Here is a 21,812-nt window from a genome sequence, read left to right on the forward strand (position 1 = left end):
TGTGATTGTGATGCATGGAATGTTTGTTTTTTTCCGGATCTTTCTGAACCAGCCCTTATACAGATGGTACATGTCTCAGCCATGTTGTCTCACGTAACCACCTAGAACACTCAGACTTTCATTATGCATATTCATTTTGACCCCACGGGGTGAGATCTTGCGTGGAGCCCCAGATCGAGGGAGATTATCAGTGGTCTTGTATGTCTTCCATTTCCTAATAATTGCTCCCACAGTTGATTTCTTCAAACCAAGCTGCTTACCTATTGCAGATTCAGTCTTCCCAGCCTGGTGCAGGTCTACAATTTTGTTTCTGGTGTCCTTTGACAGCTCTTTGGTCTTGGCCATAGTGGAGTTTGGAGTGTGACTGTTTGAGGTTGTGGACAGGTGTCTTTTATACTGATAACAAGTTCAAACACGTGCCATTAATACAGGTAACGAGTGGAGGACAGAGGAGCCTCTTAAAGAAGAAGTTACAGGTCTGTGAGAGCCAGAAACCTTGCTTGTTTGTAGGTGACCAAATACTTATTTTCCACCATAATTTGCCAATAAATTCATTAAAAATCCTACAATGTGATTTTCAGGGGAAAAAAAATCTCATTTTGTCTGTCATAGTTGACGTGTACCTATGATGAAAATTACAGGCCTCTCTCATCTTTTTAAGTGGGAGAACTTGCACAATTGGTGGCTGACTAAATACTTTTTTCCCCCACTGTATGTTATGTAGTCACTGTGTTGTAAACATTATTGGGTTGGTTTCCTGTTTCACCTTGGTTTCATCATTGACATAGAAGGGAAATGAGAGCAAATTGACTTTGACAAGCGTATCAGTAGGGAATCATCAGGGGCGCTAGCCTAATGTCAAAATACATCAGTTCCTTCTCATGTCTGTCAATCAAATGTTTACAACAGGGGTTATCTCTCTCTCTCTCAATGTGTTTAAGGCAGTATACATTACGGCAGGGATAGCAGGGTAGGACTGTAGCAGTGTTTCCCCCCTCCTGGTTTGGGTGATGATAGCTGATTGACAGGGCCTTGGGGGGAAACCCATGTGATCTGTGTCTGAGTGATGTGAAGGAGGAGAGGATGTGTCTGTCTGCCCTCTCTCTCAGCCAGGCTTATTTTGGGTTCCCTGCTTCCTCCTACTTATTTTGGGAACTCTAATCATCATGATGTGTTCCCCCCTTAGGGGGTTGTTGTCTACCTTTGGCAGGCGGGAGGTTGGAAACAACTCACCCCAAAAGTTTGGGAAACTCTTTGTATCTTAACTCTATCTCCTCGGATAGAAACTTCCGTCTGCACTCACAAATTCAGTTGACATTAAATTTGAAATTAATTAAACTGGGTCTTTATGTTTGTAGCTCCACTTCATTTAAAGTTCGCATTTATTGTAATTACATAAAGCCGTTTCAGACGTATTCGCTTTATTTGATTATTAATTTCAAGGTATGTAATTAGCTAATGTGGTTTTTAAATCCTCCTCAGCCTCTTTGTAAAAGCGTTAAATTCTCTTGATAGGATAATTGATTTTTTTTTAAAAATTTCTATCCCCCCTTAAATGCTCTTTTGAAACCTTTTCATGTGCGTTCACTCAAACATTAGTCTCAAGGGTGTTATGTGAACTGCTCTGGCTATGATTGATTTAATTGTCAGGGTTGCTTAATGCGTACTGAGGTTTAAATGGCCTGTCTCACTGCTGTAGAAACCAAATACAGTCAGAGACTTTTAATAGTCCAGCTCTCAGGCATCTTAAAGGGGCAATTTGGGATTGATTGGTGCATCCAATTTTCGACTTTTTAATTAATTATATATAGATTATTAAAGAATATAACTTATAAATGCGTCATGAGCTTAGTTCAGCTGTCTTACTCCATCACAACCCAAAATATATTTTCTCCAGCCCCATCCCTCAGCTGTTTACCAAACAAACACATTGTTTGAATCCCAGATTGCCCAATTAAATTCTAAAGACTCCAGTCATTCCAATAACACTTTCTGAGAATTCTAGACTCCTGCCCTGAAGGACAGTAGGACACTGGTGGAGGTCCAGTGGAAGTAGATAGACATATTAACAAACGCTAACACACACACACACACACACACTAACACACACACTAACACACACACTAACACACACACACTAACAAACACTAACACACACACACACTAACAAACACTATCACACACACTAACACACACACACTAACAAACACTAACACACACGCTAATACACACACACTAACAAACACTAACACACACGCTAACACACACACTAACAAACACTAACACACACACTAACACACACACACACTAACACACACACTAACACACACACACTAACAAACACTAACACACACACTAACACACACATTAACACACACACACACTAACACACACACTAACAAACACTAACACACACACTAACACACACACTAACAAACACTAACACACACACTACCATACACACTAACACACACTAACACACACACTAACACACACACACACACACTAACACACACTAACACACACACACACAAACACTAACACACACTAACACACACTAACACACACTAACACACACACTAACACACACTAACACACACACACACACACACACACACACACTAACACACACTAACACACACACTAACGTACACACACTAACACACACAAACACACACACACTAACACACACTAACACAATAACACACACACTAACACACACACACACACACTAACACACACACTAACACACACACTAACACACACACTAACACACACACTAACACACACTACCACACACACTAACACACACTAACACACACACTAACACACACACACTAACACACACACTAACACACACACTAACACACACTTTGTTTTTCAGGACGATCAAGGCAGAGGTGTACGACTGGGACAGAGATGGAAGGTAAGGAGGCTACACACACACACACACACACACACACACACACACACACACACACACACTAATGTTTCCCCTCGATTATTTTCCAGGCGTGGAATGATTTATGTATGTTAGAGTATGATTTGTGTTATGATATTCCTCATCATGTTTTACAAGATAAAGCACCTTCCCGACCCCCAACCTAAACACCTTCACACATCCCCATCATGAATGATGTCAACTACCAACTCAACAAACCATTGTGACAACCTCTTAGCATCAGCTGCCCAGAACCCGCATGGTCCTCTGTAGCTCAGCTGGTAGAGCATGGCGCTTGTAACGCCAAGGTAGTGGGTTCGATCCCCGGGACCACCCATACACAAAAATGTATGCACGCATGACTGTAAGTCGCTTCGGATAAAAGCGTCTGCTAAATGGCATATTATTATTATTATTATTACATGGTGATAGTGGCTAAAACCATAATGTACAATGATCCACTTCTTTCTACTACAACACTGCTCTACATGTTTCAGCAGCTTCATCCCTGCACTGTTGAGCCCAAGTCCACAACGTATCCATCATATTTCTACACCCCAGAGGGACTGGCTATATACACGGTCTGACATTTTGTTGTTGTTGTGTACTTTACCTTCCAGTCATGACTTCATCGGTGAATTCACCACCAGCTACCGAGACCTGTCCCGGGGCCAGAGCCAGTTCAATGTGTACGAGGTGAGGGGAGATGGAGGAGGGGGGTGCACTGACCCAATGCAATTCACACTAACACTTTATGTCTCATAAGGGCATACAGATAAAACCGAGATAATAAAACGAAAGAAACCTTTAAAAAAAAATAAAAAATAAAAAAAAGACCACAGGCCCTTGTTGGCTGAAGTAGAATATAAGCACAATCTGACGTAAAATCTCTGCTACCCAGTCAGTAGATGTACAGTACCTTACTACAATATTAGCATTAGCGCTACTGTCTGGTCAACCTTATTCTAGCATTAGCATAACTTTCCCCTTGCTGCCACTGAACCCCACTGAGTTTGGCTATGGTAATAGCGACTTGGACAGCATAGTGGATGAGAATTAGAAGGAGGTGGAAAGCTACAGTGCAGGGCTAGAGGGCCTTGATTAGACTTCTCTCCCACGACCCTGCATGGATATTAGGCCTACTCCCTGGCCCCCCTGCACAGGGTCTGCACCCCAAATGGCACTCTGTTACCTAAATAATACACTACTTTTGACCAGAGCCATATTGGCCCAGGTCAATAGAGAATAGGGTGACATTTGGGATGCAGGCCAGCGACTGTACAGTGTGGTGGATATAAGAACATTAGTCCCTGGCCCAGTTTCCGGCTGGTCCCTGCTCATTAAATCTGTTGCTACGTTACATTAGCTACTCAATTAGTCATGGACCTGGATTTAGGAAGGAGGGGGAGAAGGGGAGGAGGGAGAGAAGGAGAGAGAGAGGCAAGGAGAGATGGAGAGAGAGAGGGAGAGATGGAGAGATAGGGGAGAGGTAGGGAGAGATGGAGAGAGAGGGAGAGATGGCGAGAGAGAGAGGGGGAGAGAGGTGGGGAGAGATGGAGATAGAGGTAGGGAGATGTGGAGAGATGGGTAGGGAGAGATGGAGAGAGAGGTAGGGAGAGATGGAGAGAGAGGTAGGGAGAGATGGAGAGAGAGAGGGAGAGATGGAGAAAGAGGTAGGGAGAGATGGAGAGAGAGAGGGAGAAATGGAAAGACATAGGAAGAGATGGAGAGAGAGGTAGGCAGAGATGGAGAGAGAGAGGGAGAGATGGAGAGAGAGGGAGGGAGAGATGGAGAGAGAGGAGATGGAGAAAGAGGTAGGGAGAGATGGAGAGAGAGAGGGGAATAGGAGAGATGGAGAGAGAGGTAGGCAGAGATGGAGAGAGAGAGGGAGAGATGGAGAGAGAGGGAGGGAGAGATGGAGAGAGATAGGGAGAGATGGAGAGAGAGGTAGGGAGAGATGGAGAGAGAGAGACTGGGGGAGATGGAGAGAGAGAGGGGGAGAGAGGTAGGGAGAGATGGAGAGAGAGGGGAGAGATAGGGAGAGATGGAGAGAGGTAGGGAGAGATGGAGAGAGAGGTAGGGAGAGATGGAGAGAGAGGTAGGGAGAGATGGAGAAATAGAGGGGGAGAGAGGTAGGGAGAGATGGAGAGAGAGGTAGGGAGATGGAGAGAGAGGTAGGGAGAGATGGAGAGAGGGGTAGGTAGAGATGGAGAGAGAGAGGGAGAGAGATAGGGAGAGATGGAGAGAGAGGTAGGGAGAGATGGAGAGAGAGGTAGGGAGAGATGGAGAGAGGGGTAGGGAGAGATGGAGAGATAGGTAGGGAGAGATGGAGAGAGAGAGAGGGAGAGATGAGAGAGAGGTAGGGAGAGATGGAGAGAGAGAGGGAGAGATGGAGAGAGGGGGGGAGAGGTAGGGAGAGATGGAGGGAGAGGGAGAGATGGCGAGAGAGAGAGGGGGAGAGAGGTAGGGAGAGATGGAGAGAGAGGTAGGGAGAGATGAAGAGAGAGGTAGGGAGAGATGGAGAGAGGGGTAGGGAGAGATGGAGAGAGAGAGAGGGGAGAGGAAGGGAGAGATGGAGAGAGAGGGAGAGATGGCGAGAGAGAGAGGGGGAGAGAGGCAGGGAGAGATGGAGATAGAGGTAGAGAGATGTGGAGAGAGAGGGAGAGATGGAGAGAGAGGTAGTGAGAGATGGAGAGAGAGAGAGAGGGGAGAGGTAGGGAGAAATGGAGAGATGGCGAGAGAGAGAGGGGAGAGAGGTAGGGAGAGATGGAGAGAGGGGTAGGGAGAGATGGAGAGAGAGGTAGGGAGAGATGGAGAGAGAGGTAGGGAGATGGAGAGAGAGGTAGGGAACGATGGAGAGAGAGGTAGGGAACGATGGAGAGAGAGAGAGGGAAAGATGGAGAGAGATAGGGAGAAATGGAGAAAGAGGTAGGGAGAGCTGGAGAGAGAGAGGGAGAGATGGAGAGAGAGGGGGAGAGGTAGGGAGAGATGGAGAGAGGGGAGAGATGGCGAGAGAGAGAAGGGGAGAGAGGTAGGGAGAGATGGAGATAGACGTAGGGAGATGTGGAGAGAGGGGTAGGGAGATGGAGAGAGAGGTAGGGAACGATGGAGAGAGAGAGAGGGAAAGATGGAGAGAGAGATAGGGAGAGATGGAGAGAGGTAGGGAGAGCTGGAGAGAGAGAGGGAGAGATGGAGAGAGAGGGGGAGAGGTAAGGAGAGATGGAGAGAGGGGGAGAGATGGGGAGAGAGAGAAGGGGAGAGAGGTAGGGAGAGATGGAGATAGACATAGTGAGATGTGGAGAGAGGGGTAGGGAACGATGGAGAGAGAGGTAGGGAGAGATGGAGAGAGGGGTAGGGAGAGATGGAGAGAGAGGTAGGGAGAGATGGAGAGAGAGGTAGGGAGATGGAGAGAGAGGTAGGGAACGATGGAGAGAGAGAGAGGGAAAGATGGAGAGAGATAGGGAGAGATGGAGAGAGGTAGGGAGAGCTGGAGAGAGAGAGGGAGAGATGGAGAGAGAGGGGGAGAGGTAAGGAGAGATGGAGAGAGGGGGAGAGATGGCGAGAGAGAGAAGGGGAGAGAGGTAGGGAGAGATGGAGATAGACGTAGTGAGATGTGGAGAGAGGGGTAGGGAACGATGGAGAGAGAGGTAGGGAGAGATGGAGAGAGAGGTAGGGAGAGATGGAGAGAGGGGTAGGGAGAGATGGAGAGAGAGAGGGAGAGATGGAGAGAGAATAGGGAGAGATGAGAGAGAGAGGGAGAGATGGAGAGAGAGGTAGGGAGAGATGGAGAGAGAGAGAGGGAGAGATGGAGAGAGAGAGGGAGAGATGGAGAGAGAGAGAGAGGAGAGGTAGGGAGAGATGGAGAGAGAGGGAGAGATGGCGAGAGAGAGAGAGGGGGAGAGAGGTAGGGAGAGATGGAGATAGAGGTAGGGAGATGTGGAGAGACGGGTAGGGAGAGATGGAGAGAGAGGTAGGGAGAGATGGAGAGAGAGGTAGGGAGAGATGGAGAGAGAGAGGGAGAGAAGGAGAGAGAGGTAGGGAGAGATGGAGAGAGAGAAGGAGAAATGGAGAGAGATAGGGAGAGATGGAGAGAGAGGTAGGGAGAGATGGAGAGAGAGAGGGAGAGATGGAGAGAGAGAGAGGGAGGGAGAGATGGAGAGATGAGAGAGAGAGATGGAGAGAGAGGTAGGGAGAGATGGAGAGAGAGGTAGGGAGAGATGGAGAGAGAGAGAGGGGGAGAGAGTTAGGGAGAGATGGAGAGAGAGGTAGGGAGATGGAGATAGAGGTAGGGAGAGATGGAGAGAGAGAGGGAGAGATGGAGAGAGAGGTAGGGAGAGATGGAGAGAGAGAGGGAGAGATGGAGAGAGATAGAGAGAGATGGAGAGAGAGGTAGGGAGAGATGGAGAGAGAGGTAGGGAGATGGAGAGAGAGGTAGGGAGAGATGGAGAGAGAGATGGAGAGATGGAGAGAGAGGTAGGGAGAGAGGGAGAGATGGAGAGAGATAGAGAGAGATGGAGAGAGAGGTAGGGAGAGATGGAGAGAGAGGTAGGGAGAGATGGAGAGAGGGGGTAGGGAGAGATTGAGAGAGAGGGAGAGATGGAGAGTGAGGTAGGGAGAGATGGAGAGAGAGAGAGGGAGAGATGGAGAGAGGGGTAGGGAACGATGGAGAGAGAGGTAGGGAGAGATGGAGAGAGGGGTAGGGAGAGATGGAGAGAGAGGTAGGGAGAGATGGAGAGAGAGGTAGGGAGATGGAGAGAGAGGTAGGGAACGATGGAGAGAGAGAGAGGGAAAGATGGAGAGAGATAGGGAGAGATGGAGAGAGGTAGGGAGAGCTGAGAGAGAGAGAGGGAGAGATGGAGAGAGAGGGGGAGAGGTAAGGAGAGATGGAGAGAGGGGGAGAGATGGCGAGAGAGAGAAGGGGAGAGAGGTAGGGAGAGATGGAGATAGACGTAGTGAGATGTGGAGAGAGGGGTAGGGAACGATGGAGAGAGAGAGGGAGAGATGGAGAGAGAGAGGGAGAGATGGAGAGAGGGAGGTAGGGAGAGATGGAGAGAGAGGGAGAGATGGAGAGAGAGGTAGGGAGAGATGAGAGAGAGAGGGAGAGATGGAGAGAGAGGTAGGGAGAGATGGAGAGAGAGAGGGAGAGATGGAGAGAGAGAGGGAGAGATGGAGAGAGAGAGAGAGGAGAGGTAGGGAGAGATGGAGAGAGAGGGAGAGATGGCGAGAGAGAGAGAGGGGGAGAGAGGTAGGGAGAGATGGAGATAGAGGTAGGGAGATGTGGAGAGACGGGTAGGGAGAGATGGAGAGAGAGGTAGGGAGAGATGGAGAGAGAGGTAGGGAGAGATGGAGAGAGAGAGGGAGAGAAGAAGAGAGAGGTAGGGAGAGATGGAGAGGGAGAAGGAGAAATGGAGAGAGATAGGGAGAGATGGAGAGAGAGGTAGGGAGAGATGGAGAGAGAGAGGGAGAGATGGAGAGAGAGAGAGGGAGAGATGGAGAGAGATAGGAGAGATGGAGAGAGAGGTAGGGAGAGATGGAGAGAGAGGTAGGGAGAGATGGAGAGAGAGGTAGGGAGAGATGGAGAGAGAGAGAGGGGGAGAGAGTTAGGGAGAGATGGAGAGAGAGGTAGGGAGATGGAGATAGAGGTAGGGAGAGATGGAGAGAGAGAGGGAGAGAGAGGTAGGGAGAGATGGAGAGAGAGAGGGAGAGATGGAGAGAGATAGAGAGAGATGGAGAGAGAGGTAGGGAGAGATGGAGAGAGAGGTAGGGAGATGGAGAGAGAGGTAGGGAGAGATGGAGAGAGAGATGGAGAGATGGAGAGAGAGGTAGGGAGAGAGGGAGAGATGGAGAGAGATAGAGAGAGATGGAGAGAGAGGTAGGGAGAGATGGAGAGAGAGGTAGGGAGAGATGGAGAGAGGGGTAGGGAGAGATTGAGAGAGAGGGAGAGATGGAGAGTGAGGTAGGGAGAGATGGAGAGAGAGAGAGGGAGAGATGGAGAGAGAGATAGGGAGAGATGGAGAGAGAGAGAGGGGGAGAGAGTTAGGGAGAGATGGAGAGAGAGGTAGGGAGATGGAGATAGAGGTAGGGAGAGATGGAGAGAGAGAGGGAGAGATGGAGAGAGAGGTAGGGAGAGATGGAGAGAGAGAGGGAGAGATGGAGAGAGATAGAGAGAGATGGAGAGAGAGGTAGGGAGAGATGGAGAGAGAGGTAGGGAGATGGAGAGAGAGGTAGGGAGAGATGGAGAGAGAGATGGAGAGATGGAGAGAGAGGTAGGGAGAGAGGGAGAGATGGAGAGAGATAGAGAGAGATGGAGAGAGAGGTAGGGAGAGATGGAGAGAGAGGTAGGGAGAGATGGAGAGAGGGGTAGGGAGAGATTGAGAGAGAGGGAGAGATGGAGAGTGAGGTAGGGAGAGATGGAGAGAGAGAGAGGGAGAGATGGAGAGAGAGGTAGGGAGAGATGGAGAGAGAGAGAGGGAGAGATGGAGAGAGAGGTAGGGAGAGATGGCGAGAGAGAGAGAGAGAGAGAGAGAGAGAGAGAGAGAGAGAGAGAGAGAGAGAGAGAGAGAGAGAGAGAGAGAGGGAGGGGGAGAGAGGTAGGGAGAGATGGAGAGAGAGGTAGGGAGAGATGGAGAGAGAGAGAGTGGGAGAGAGGTAGGGAGAGATGGAGAGATGGAGAGAGAGGTAGGGAGAGATGGAGAGAGAGAGAGTGAGAGAGGTAGGGAGAGATGGAGAGAGAGGTAGGGAGATGGAGAGAGAGGTAGGGAGAGATGGAGAGAGAAGTAGGGAGAGCTGGAGAGAGAGAGGGAGAGATGGAGAGAGAGAGAGGGGGAAAGGTAGGGAGAGATGGAGAGAGATGGAGAGATGGCGAGAGAGAGAGGGGGTGAGAGATAGGGAGAGATGGAGAGAGGGGTAGGAAGAGATGGAGAGAGAGGTAGGGAGAGATGGAGAGAGGGGTAGGGAGAGATGGAGAGAGAGGTAGGGAGAGATGTAGGGAGAGTGGAGAGAGAGAGAGAGAGAGAGAGAGAGAGAGAGAGAGAGAGAGAGAGTGAGTAAGCGAGAATAATTGTTTGGAGACCTGTGTTGTATTATATGACCCAACCACTGAGTGATGGCTATGACACAGTGCATTAAGTCTGTAGGGGGAGATGATTGGGGAAGCCTGAGTCTTTACCAGGCCAGGAGGAGAACCACGACTCTGTGACGGAGAGGATAGAGAGGCCTGGGGGAGACGCCGGGTAGACGGGCGAGAGGAAGGAGAGGGGGAAAGGGGACGGGACATAAATAAATGCACAATGAGTAACGATAACTTGGCTATATACACAGGTTACCAGTACCGAGTCGATGTGCACAAGGTCATTGAGGTAGATACATTATATATACAAAAGTATGTGGACACCCCTTCAAATCAGTGGATTCGGCTATTTCAGCCACACCTGTTGCTTACAGGTGTATAAAATCGAGCACAGAGCCATTCAATCTCCATAGACAAACATTTGCAGTAGAATGGCCTTACTGAATAGCTCAGTGACTTTCAACTTGGCACCGTCATAGGATGCCACCTTTCCAACAAGTCAGTTTGTGAAATTTCTGCCCTGCTAGAGCTCCCCCGGTCAACTGTAAGTGCTGTCATTGTGAAGTGGAAACGTCTCGGAGCAACAACGGCTTAGCCGCGAAGTGGTAGGCCACACAAGCTCACAGAACAGGACCGCTGAGTGCTGAAGCGCAAAGCGCGTAAGAATCATCTGTCCTCACTTGCAACACTCACTACCGAGTTCCAAACTGCCTCTGGAAGCAACGTCACCACAATAACTGTTTAATGAAATGGGTTTCCGTTGCCGAGCAGCCGCACACAAGACCATGTACTGTATGAACATATACAATACAGTTCAAAAGTTTAGAGTCACTTAGAAATGTCCTTTTTTTTTGTCCATTAAAATAACATGAAATTGATCAGAAATACAGTGTAGACATTGTTAATGTTGTAAATGGCTATTGTAGCTGGAAACGTCTGTGATGAGGTGTGAATGACGGAGTCAGGCGCAGGAGGTAAAACACCGAAATCCGGAGTTTATTCAGTGTACATGAATAAAGCGCAGCAAGCGTCAAAACGAAACTAGCACAAGGGGAAAGATCCACCTTGGCTACATACAAGGAAAGAGTAGCTCAACCGAGCTACTCACTCTCACAATGAACAATCACTTACAAAGGACAAGGGGGCAGAGGGAACACTTATACACAGACTAATGAGGGAATGAGTACCAGGTGTGTGTGATTGACAAGACAAGACAAGACAAATGGAGTGATGATAAATGGAGCGGTAGTGGCTAGTAAGCCGATGGAACGTTGTGTTTGCTAATCCAAGTTTATCATTTTAAAAGGCTAATTGATCATTAGAAAACCCTTTTGCAATTATGTTAGCACAGCTGGAAACTGTTGTGCTGATTAAAGAAGCAATAAAACTGGCCTTCTTGAGACTAGTTGAGTATCTGGAGCATCAGCAATTGTCGAAAAACAAAGAACTTTCTTCTGAAACTCGTCAGTCTATTCTTGTTCTGAGAAATGAAGGCTATTCCATGCGAGAAATTGCCAAGAAACTGAAGATCTCGTACAACGCTGTGTACTACTCCCTTCACAGAACAGCACAAACTGGCTCTAACCAGAATAGAAAGAGGAGTGGGAGGCCCCGGAGCACAACTGAGCAAGAGGCCAAATACATTAGAGTGTCTAGTTTGAGAAACAGACACCTCACAGGTCAGCTTCATTAAATAGTACCCGCAAAACACCAGTCTCAACGTCAACAGTGAAGAGGCGACTCCGGGATGCTGACCTTCTAGGCAGAGTTGCAAAGAAAAAGCCATATCTCAGACTGTTCAATAAAAAGAAAAGATTAAGATTGGCAAAAGAACACAGACACTGGACAGAGGAAGATTGGAAAAAAGTGTTATGGACAGGCGAATCTAAGTTTGAGGTGTTCGGATCACAAAGAAGAACATTTGTGAGACGCAGACCAAATGAAAAGGTGCTGGAGGAGTGCTTGATGCCATCTATCAAGCATGGTGGAGGCAATGTGATGGTCTGGGGGTGCTTTGGGGGTGGTAAAGTGGGAGATTTGTACATGGTAAAAGGGATCTTGAAGAAGGAAGGCTATCACTCCATTTTGCAACGCCATGCTATACCCTGTGGACGGCGCTTGATTGGAGCCAATTTCCTCCTACAACAGGACAATGCAAAGTTTGAAGGACACAATGTCACGCCCTGATCGAGAGAACTCTTGTTGGTTAGGTCAGGGTGTGAGTTTCTGTTGAATTCTATGTTATTGTATTTCTAGGTTGTAGATCTAGTTTGAGATTTCTATGTTTGGCCGGGTGTGATTCCCAATCAGAGGCAGCTGTCGCTTGTTGTCTCTGATTGGGGATCATACTTAGCCTGGTTGCCTACCTTAGTTGTGGGATCTTGACTCGCGTTTGGCTTGTTGTGTTGAAGCCACTGTTTGAGCTTCACGTTTCGTTGTTTTGTTATTTTGTCAAGTGTTTATTCGTATTAATAAACATGTACGCATACCACGCTGCACCTTGGTCTGACCTGTCTCTCAACGATCGTGACACACAATTATTATTTCAATTAAAAATCATTATTTCTAACCTTGTCAATGACTACATTTCCTATTCATTTTGCTATATTTCCTATTCAAACTAATTTAATGTATGTTTTCATGGAAAACAAGGACATTTCTAAGTGACCCCAAACTGTTGAACGGTACTGTATGTATGGGTAAAGTGACTAGGCAACAGGATAGATAATAAACAGTAGCAGCAGTATACTGTAGGTAGGGGTGAAGTGACTAGACAACAGGATAGATAATAGACAGTAGGTAGGGGTAAAGTGACTAGACAACAGGATAGATAATAGACAGTAGCAGCAGTATACTGTAGGTAGGGGTAAAGTGACTAGACAACAGGATAGATAATAGACAGTAGCAGCAGTATACTGTAGGTAGGGGTAAAGTGACTAGACAACAGGATAGATAATAGACAGTAGCAGCAGTATACTGTAGGTAGGGGTAAAGTGACTAGGCAACAGGATAGATAATAGACAGTAGCAGCAGTATACTGTAGGTAGGGGTAAAGTGACTAGACAACAGGATAGATAATAAACAGTAGCAGCAGCGTATGTGATGAGTCAAAAGAGTTGGTGCAAAAAGGGTCAATGCAGATAGTCCGGGTAGCTATTGGTTAACTATTTAGCAGTCATATAGCTTTGGGGGGTAGAAGCTGTGCAGGGTCCTGCTGAACCTCATTGGCAGTCAGTGAGGTCCTGTTCTCGCTGTGTGTGTGTGTGTGTGTGTGTGTGTGTGTGTGTGTGTGTGTGTGTGTGTGTGTGTGTGTGTGCGTGCGTGCGTGCGTGCGTGCGTGCGTGCGTGCGTGCGTGCGTGCGTGCGTGCGTGTGTGTGTGTGCGCGCGTGTGCTCTTGTGTGCGTGCGTGCGTGTGTAAGCCTGCATGCCTTTGTGTGTTAACACGTGTATATTGACATATGCTGTTCAGAGATACAAACCACGGTGAATACACCCCGGGTAGACCCCAATGGAAAGACTGGACTGAACTATATCGGACATATACCACACCCCCTCAGGCCTTATTGCTTAACTGGCCCATGGGAATGGAGACATTTGATGGGATTTTCTTTTTTACAAATCTATGATATCAAGCTCAAATTGTGGTTGTTGAATCCTAGGTGGTGAACGCCAAGAAGAAGATCAAGAAGAAGAGATACATCAATTCTGGGACGGTGAGTCTGTGAAAAGCTCCAGATTAAAATATAGAACATCTCTTCCTGCCTGGTGCAACCGCATATTTCTTCCCCGTCATCTCTGTTTGTTGTTGTGTTCTAAAAATTAGTTTGTGGTTAGTGGATTGCAATTTTAAAAAAAGAGCGGTGGTTTAATTTCCTTAGCTAACTGTTTGTTGTCTCTTCTAAATCCATTCAAGGATACTTAACAAGATACTGTACTTTAGATACTTTGTTTTGTTATAGTTTAGAGTCTAGAGATAATGAACAAATAACACCAGAGAGGAAATAAAGTTGTTATGACCTCAAACACGGTGAAATGGTCAGAATACATAGAGATGCATAAAGTCACATCATCACACCTCTTCCACATGTCCTCTGTTGTCCTATCAGTGACTGATTGGCTGCCATGCCCAGTCAGTGACTGATGTTTAGGAGGAAATCAGTGCATTGTTATTATTGCCTGGGCCCACACACACACACACACACACACACTTTGGGATGCTGAGCCTCAATACGATGACGGTGACTAGATAATTAAAATCAGAGCGGGAGACATCCATCATGTTGCTCTCATCACACCTCAGTGAGATGGATCTGTGTGTGTGTGTGTGTGTCTCTTTGTGTGTGTGTGTGTGTGTGTGTGTGTGTGTGCGAGTGTGTGATTGAGATGGATCGATGTTCTAATACTAATATGCCGCTCTGATGTCAAACAAACTCATTCTACCTAGATGAATCACTCTTGGGAAGCGGTTGGTTAACCCTGGGGGCCTGTAGGCGTGGGTGCTAACTGTTAATGTATTTAATGTTTAAATTAGTAATTGGTAAATTATGATTGTTTTGATTACTGATGTGGTGAGTAATTATGATTAAATTGGTGAATACATTGTGTTTGTGACTTTGTGTTGATTACCTAAGTGGTGAATATAACTGTTGGGTAACTGCTTTGAATATATTTTTCTACCCAGGTGACCATGCTGTCGTTCACGGTGGAGTCAGAACACACATTCCTCGACTACATTAAAGGAGGGTGAGCTGGTTCAGAAGTTTACATTACATATATTTCAATATACAAAAACATGACAACTTTTGAAACTAGCCTCAAGTCTCTATTCTGATCCTGATGTTACATCTGAAAAGGGTACCCTGCAGATGAAGAGCTGAAGTCAAGAGGAAATTCAGCAACTCTTGAAGGACAACTTCCACTGTAGCCCACTGCAAGAGTTGATAAATCTATTCGCTTCCTGTTGCATTTGACAGATTTTAGAAATAGCTGTTGAAGACTTTAGTGAGCGAAGATGAGATCGGCCATATCTAGACATACCATGTGACCAGGTCCAACAGACAGTCAGGCAGGGTTATTGAATGATAAAAGATAAAATTACACATTCATTTGACCCTAGATGAAACCTTCCACCGTTTTCAGTATTTATGTTTGTCTGTGGTTCAACTGGCACCCTATTCCCTGTATAGTGCACGGATCAGAAGTGTACCTCCTCCTGTTCTGTTGGGGCTGTAGACGAGTTCAACTTGACCTCCTGAGGTCTCTGACGGCTACATGACAACACGTTCTGCCTGTCTGTCAGACAACACCATATTCCCTTTATGGTGCACTACACCCAATGGGCCCTGGCCAAAGGTACTGCACTACATAGGGAATAGGGTACCATTTGGGACGTAGCCAACTGCAACTCTTGCTCTGCCTGTCTGTCAGACACAGACTCACCCTGACAGTTATTTTAAAGTCTACCTGCTATTACAGTCTACCTGCTATTATTACCACCAGTCTACCTGCTAGTATTACCACCAGTCTACTTACTATTACAGTCTACCTGCTATTATTACCACCAGTCTACTTACTATTACAGTCTCCCTGCTATTATTACCACCAGTCTACCTGCTATTACAGTCTACCTGCTATTATTACCACCAGTCTACCTGCTATTACAGTCTACCTGCTATTACAGTCTACCTGCTATTCTTACCACCAGTCTACCTGCTATTACAGTCTACCTGCTATTCTTACCACCAGTCTACCTGTATTACAGTCTACCTGCTATTATTACCACCAGTCTACCTGCTATTACAGTCTACCTGCTATTATTACCACCAGTCTACCTGCTATTACAGTCTACCTGCTATTATTACCACCAGTCTACCTGCTATTACAGTCTACCTGCTATTATTACCACCAGTCTACCTGCTATTACAGTCTACCTGCTATTATTACCACCAGTCTACCTGCTATTACAGTCTACCTGCTATTATTACCACCAGTCTACCTGCTATTACAGTCTACCTGCTATTCTTACCACCAGTCTACCTGTATTACAGTCTACCTGCTATTATTACCACCAGTCTACCTGCTATTACAGTCTACCTGCTATTATTACCACTAGTCTACCTGTATTACAGTCTACCTGCTATTATTACCACCAGTCTACCTGTATTACAGTCTCCCTGCTATTATTACCACCAGTCTACCTGTATTACAGTCTACCTGCTACTATTACCACCAGTCTACTTACTATTACAGTCTACCTGCTACTATTACCACCAGTCTACCTGCTATTATTACCACCAGTCTACCTGCTATTATTACCACCAGTCTACCTGCTATTACAGTCTACCTGCTACTATTACCACTAGTCTACCTGCTATTACAGTCTACCTGCTATTATTACCACCAGTCTACCTGCTATTACAGTCTACCTGCTATTATTACCACTAGTCTACCTGCTATTATTACCACCAGTCTACCTGCTATTATTACCACCAGTCTACCTGCTATTATTACCACCAGTCTACCTAATATTATTACCACCAGTCTACCTGCTATTATTACCACTAGTCTACCTGCTATTATTACCACCAGTCTACCTGCTAATATTACCACCAGTCTACCTGCTATTATTACCACCAGTCTACCTGCTATTATTACCACCAGTCTACCTGCTATTATTACCACCAGTCTACCTGCTATTATTACCACCAGTCTACCTGCTATTATTACCACCAGTCTACCTGCTATTGTTACCACCAGTCTACCTGCTATTATTACCACCAGTCTACCTGCTATTATTACCACCAGTCTACCTGCTATTATTACCACCAGTCTACCTGCTATTATTACCACCAGTCTACCTGCATTATTACCACTAGTCTACCTGCTATTATTACCACCAGTCTACCTGCTATTATTACCACTAGTCTACCTGCTATTATTACCACCAGTCTACCTGCTATTATTACCACTAGTCTACCTGCTATTATTACCACCAGTCTACCTGCTATTATTACCACCAGTCTACCTGCTATTATTACCACTAGTCTACCTGCTATTATTACCACCAGTCTACCTGCTATTATTACCACCAGTCTACCTGCTATTATTACCACCAGTCTACCACCTGCTAATATTACCACCAGTCTACCTGCTATTATTACCACCAGTCTACCTGCTATTATTACCACCAGTCTACCTGCTATTATTACCACCAGTCTACCTGCTATTATTACCACCAGTCTACCTGCTATTATTACCACCAGTCTACCTGCTATTACAGTCTACCTGCTACTATTACCACTAGTCTACCTGCTATTACAGTCTACCTGCTATTATTACCACCAGTCTACCTGTATTACAGTCTACCTGCTATTATTACCACTAGTCTACCTGCTATTATTACCACCAGTCTACCTGCTATTATTACCACCAGTCTACCTGCTATTATTACCACCAGTCTACCTGCTATTATTACCACCAGTCTACCTGCTATTATTACCACCAGTCTACCTGCTATTATTACCACCAGTCTACCTGCTATTATTACCACCAGTCTACCTGCTATTATTACCACCAGTCTACCTGCTATTACAGTCTACCTGCTACTATTACCACTAGTCTACCTGCTATTACAGTCTACCTGCTATTATTACCACCAGTCTACCTGTATTAAAGTCTACCTAATATTATTACCACCAGTCTACCTGCTATTATTACCATTAGTCTACCTGCTATTATTACCACCAGTCTACCTGCTAATATTACCACCAGTCTACCTGCTATTATTACCACCAGTCTACCTGCTATTATTACCACCAGTCTACCTGCTATTATTACCACCAGTCTACCTGCTATTATTACCACCAGTCTACCTGCTATTATTACCACCAGTCTACCTGCTATTATTACCACCAGTCTACCTGCTATTATTACCACCAGTCTACCTGCTATTATTACCACCAGTCTACCTGCTATTATTACCACCAGTCTACCTGCTATTATTACCACCAGTCTACCTGCTATTATTACCACTAGTCTACCTGCTATTATTACCACCAGTCTACCTGCTATTATTACCACTAGTCTACCTGCTATTATTACCACCAGTCTACCTGCTATTATTACCACTAGTCTACCTGCTATTATTACCACCAGTCTACCTGCTATTATTACCACCAGTCTACCTGCTATTATTACCACTAGTCTACCTGCTATTATTACCACCAGTCTACCTGCTATTATTACCACCAGTCTACCTGCTATTATTACCACCAGTCTACCACCTGCTAATATTACCACCAGTCTACCTGCTATTATTACCACCAGTCTACCTGCTATTATTACCACCAGTCTACCTGCTATTATTACCACCAGTCTACCTGCTATTATTACCACCAGTCTACCTGCTATTATTACCACCAGTCTACCTGCTATTACAGTCTACCTGCTACTATTACCACTAGTCTACCTGCTATTACAGTCTACCTGCTATTATTACCACCAGTCTACCTGTATTACAGTCTACCTGCTATTATTACCACTAGTCTACCTGCTATTATTACCACCAGTCTACCTGCTATTATTACCACCAGTCTACCTGCTATTATTACCACCAGTCTACCTGCTATTATTACCACCAGTCTACCTGCTATTATTACCACCAGTCTACCTGCTATTATTACCACCAGTCTACCTGCTATTATTACCACCAGTCTACCTGCTATTACAGTCTACCTGCTACTATTACCACTAGTCTACCTGCTATTACAGTCTACCTGCTATTATTACCACCAGTCTACCTGTATTACAGTCTACCTGCTATTATTACCACTAGTCTACCTGCTATTATTACCACCAGTCTACCTGCTATTATTACCACCAGTCTACCTGCTATTATTACCACCAGTCTACCTGCTATTATTACCACCAGTCTACCTGCTATTATTACCACCAGTCTACCTGCTATTATTACCACCAGTCTACCTGCTATTATTACCACCAGTCTACCTGCTATTATTACCACCAGTCTACCTGCTATTATTACCACCAGTCTACCTGCTATTATTACCACCAGTCTACCTGCTATTATTACCACTAGTCTACCTGCTATTATTACCACCAGTCTACCTGCCATTATCATATCGAAAACCATACTGTGGTTTGATTTCGATGGAATTCTCCATACCTGGGCGGAGAGAGTCTCTCCCGAAGGAGACAAGGTTGGTGTCTCTCAACCTTAGACAGAACATAAATGTATGAATGAATATGAATGACCATGAAGTATGGAGTGTGACTACTCTATGCAATATGGAGTGGATTGTAGGGCTTTAATTGGAAGTTCCAACCTGTAAAATATATGGAAATACTTCCTCCCGGTGGATCTGTGGTAGCTGTCCTGGTTTCAGCCCTGTAGCTGTCCTGGTTTCAGCCCTGTACCTGTTCTGGTTTCAGCCCTGTAACTGTAATGGTTTCAGCCCTGTAGCTGTCCTGGTTTCAGCCCTGTAACTGTAATGGTTTCAGCCCTGTAGCTGTCCTGGTTTCAGCCCTGTAACTGTCCTGTTTTAGCCCTGTAGCTGTCCTAGTTTCAGCCCTGTAACTGTCCTTGTTTCAGCCCAGTAACTGTCCTGTTTTAGACCTGTAGCTGTCCTGGTTTCAGCCCTGTAACTGTCCTGTTTTAGCCCTGTAGCTGTCCTGGTTCCAGCCCTGTACCTGTCCTGTTTTAGCCCTGTAACTGTCCTGTTTTAGCCCTGTAGCTGTCCTGGTTCCAGCCCCGTAACTGTCCTGTTTTAGCCCCGTAACTGTCCTGTTTTAGCCCTGTAGCTGTCCTGGTTCCAGCCCAGTAACTGTCCTGTTTCAGCCCTGTAACTGTAATGATTTCAGCCATGTAGCTGTCCTTGTTTTAGCCCTGTAGCTGTCCTGGTTTCAGCCCTGTAACTGTCCTGTTTTAGCCCCGTAACTGACCTGTTTTAGCCCCGTAGCTGTCCTGGTTTCAGCCATGTAAATGTCCTGGTTTCAGCCCTTTAGCTGTCCTGGTTTCAGCCCTGTAGCTGTCCTGGTTTCAGCCCTGTAACTGTCCTGGTTTCAGCCCTGTAACTGTCCTGGTTTCAGCCCTTCAGCTGTCCTGGTTTCAGCCCTTCAGCTGTCCTGGTTTCAGCCCTGTAACTGTCCTGGTTTCAGCCCTGTAACTGTCCTGGTTTCAGCCACATAGCTGTCTCTGTGCTTCAGTGCTTCACTGTCAGTACAGCACTGTGTCAGTGACTGTGTCAACTGTCCTGGTTTCATCCCTTTAACTGTCCTGGTTTCAGCCATGTAACTCTCATGGTTTTAGTCATGTAGCCATCCTGGTTTCAGACAGGTAACTCTCCTGGTTTTAGCCCTGTAGCTATCCTGGTTTCAGCCCTGTATCTGTCCCTGTGCTTCAGTGTCAGTGTGTCCTAGATCTGTCAATGACCCTCATGGCCTCTCTCTGTCCCATCCACCCACCCACCCACACAGACAGACAGACAGACAGACAGGGAGGCGGGTTATTTAGCACCACTGAATACAAACTCAATCCTTAGACCCTACCCTCTAGAGAGCTGAGAGGATTGGGCAGGTGTCCATAATATGACAATCTCTCTCGGCACCCATAACCAAATATGTCTGTCACAAGAGACTAGTCACAAGAGACTAACAGTATTGCAACAACTCCACCTGGTCTCACTGTTGTGTCATCGGCAAACTTAATGATGGTGTTGGAGTCGTGCCTGGCCATGCAGTCATGGGTGAACAGGGAGTACAGGAGGGGACTGAGCACGCACCCCTGAGGGGCCCCTGTGTTGAGGATCAGCGTGGCAGATGTGTTGTTACCTACCCTTACCACCTGTGGGCGTCCCGTCAGGAAGTCCAGGATCCAGTTGCAGAGGGAGGTGTTTAGTCCCAGGATCCTTAGCTTAGTGATGAGCTTTGAGGGCACTATGGTGTTGAACGCTGAGCTGTAGTCAATGAATAACATTCTCACGTAGGTGTTCCTCTTGTCCAGGTGGGAAAGGGCAGTGTGGAGTGCAGTAGAGATTGCATCATCTGTGGATCTGTTGGGGCGGTATGCAAATTGGAGTGGGTCTAGGGTTTCTGGGATAATGGTGTTGATGTGAGCCATGACCAGCCTTTCAAAGCACTTCATGACACAGAGCCATTGTGATAGATCTCAGATTTTAGTAGGGTTTTCATTAATGTTGAAGTGATATGTGGATTATATAATAGGTCATGAAGGGGGAAAAATATGTATCATATTTTCATTACCCTTTTATTGAATGTTTCTTTTTAAATTAAATCTTGAATGAGATGGCCTGGAGGAATGGATTCTTTAAGACTTCTTCTATTGTATTTAAGTCCCTTTGCTAATGTTTAATTATTGGAGACAAATATAGCGAGATACATTTGATATTGCCCTTTTTCCATGGGTTATATTTTTCATTTTGTTCCGCTTGAATATGGAAGGGGGTGGAAATCAATCTATGTTGAATGAGCTAGGCTTGGGAGGTGACCAGATTTTCATATCATCATACTGTCCTTCTCATCCCAGTATTTACGGTATTACCAGCATAGCACACAAGGGGGTGCTAAAAACACAAGAAAAGCCCATTGGGCCTCTATTACCAGAATGCTAACAAAATTATCACAAGCTAATAGCGAAATCAAATAGATGCTTTTAGCTAGTGCTAACAAGCGAAAAACTAACATAACTCATTGCAAAGACAGGTAAATCCAGCTCATAAAGGTATGCAAGCATAGCTAATAGCTACCATTTCGGTGAGTGTGGA

General features: G+C 46.0%; 1 protein-coding gene across 2 annotated transcripts in view; it reads left to right on the plus strand.

The window, feature by feature from the left end:
- Positions 1-21,812, plus strand: part of LOC121537348 (copine-5-like) — a 199,091-nt gene that overhangs the window by 150,888 nt on the left and 26,391 nt on the right. For both annotated transcript variants that reach the window (XM_041845000.2, XM_041845001.2), the window contains 4 exons: positions 2,885-2,926; positions 3,562-3,637; positions 13,671-13,724; positions 14,693-14,754. In XM_041845000.2, the coding sequence (XP_041700934.1) occupies positions 2,885-2,926; positions 3,562-3,637; positions 13,671-13,724; positions 14,693-14,754 (234 nt within the window). The remainder of the gene's footprint in view (positions 1-2,884; positions 2,927-3,561; positions 3,638-13,670; positions 13,725-14,692; positions 14,755-21,812) is intronic.

The sequence above is a fragment of the Coregonus clupeaformis genome, chromosome 24 (genome assembly GCF_020615455.1).
Source record: "Coregonus clupeaformis isolate EN_2021a chromosome 24, ASM2061545v1, whole genome shotgun sequence".
Taxonomy (NCBI): Eukaryota; Metazoa; Chordata; class Actinopteri; order Salmoniformes; family Salmonidae; genus Coregonus; species Coregonus clupeaformis.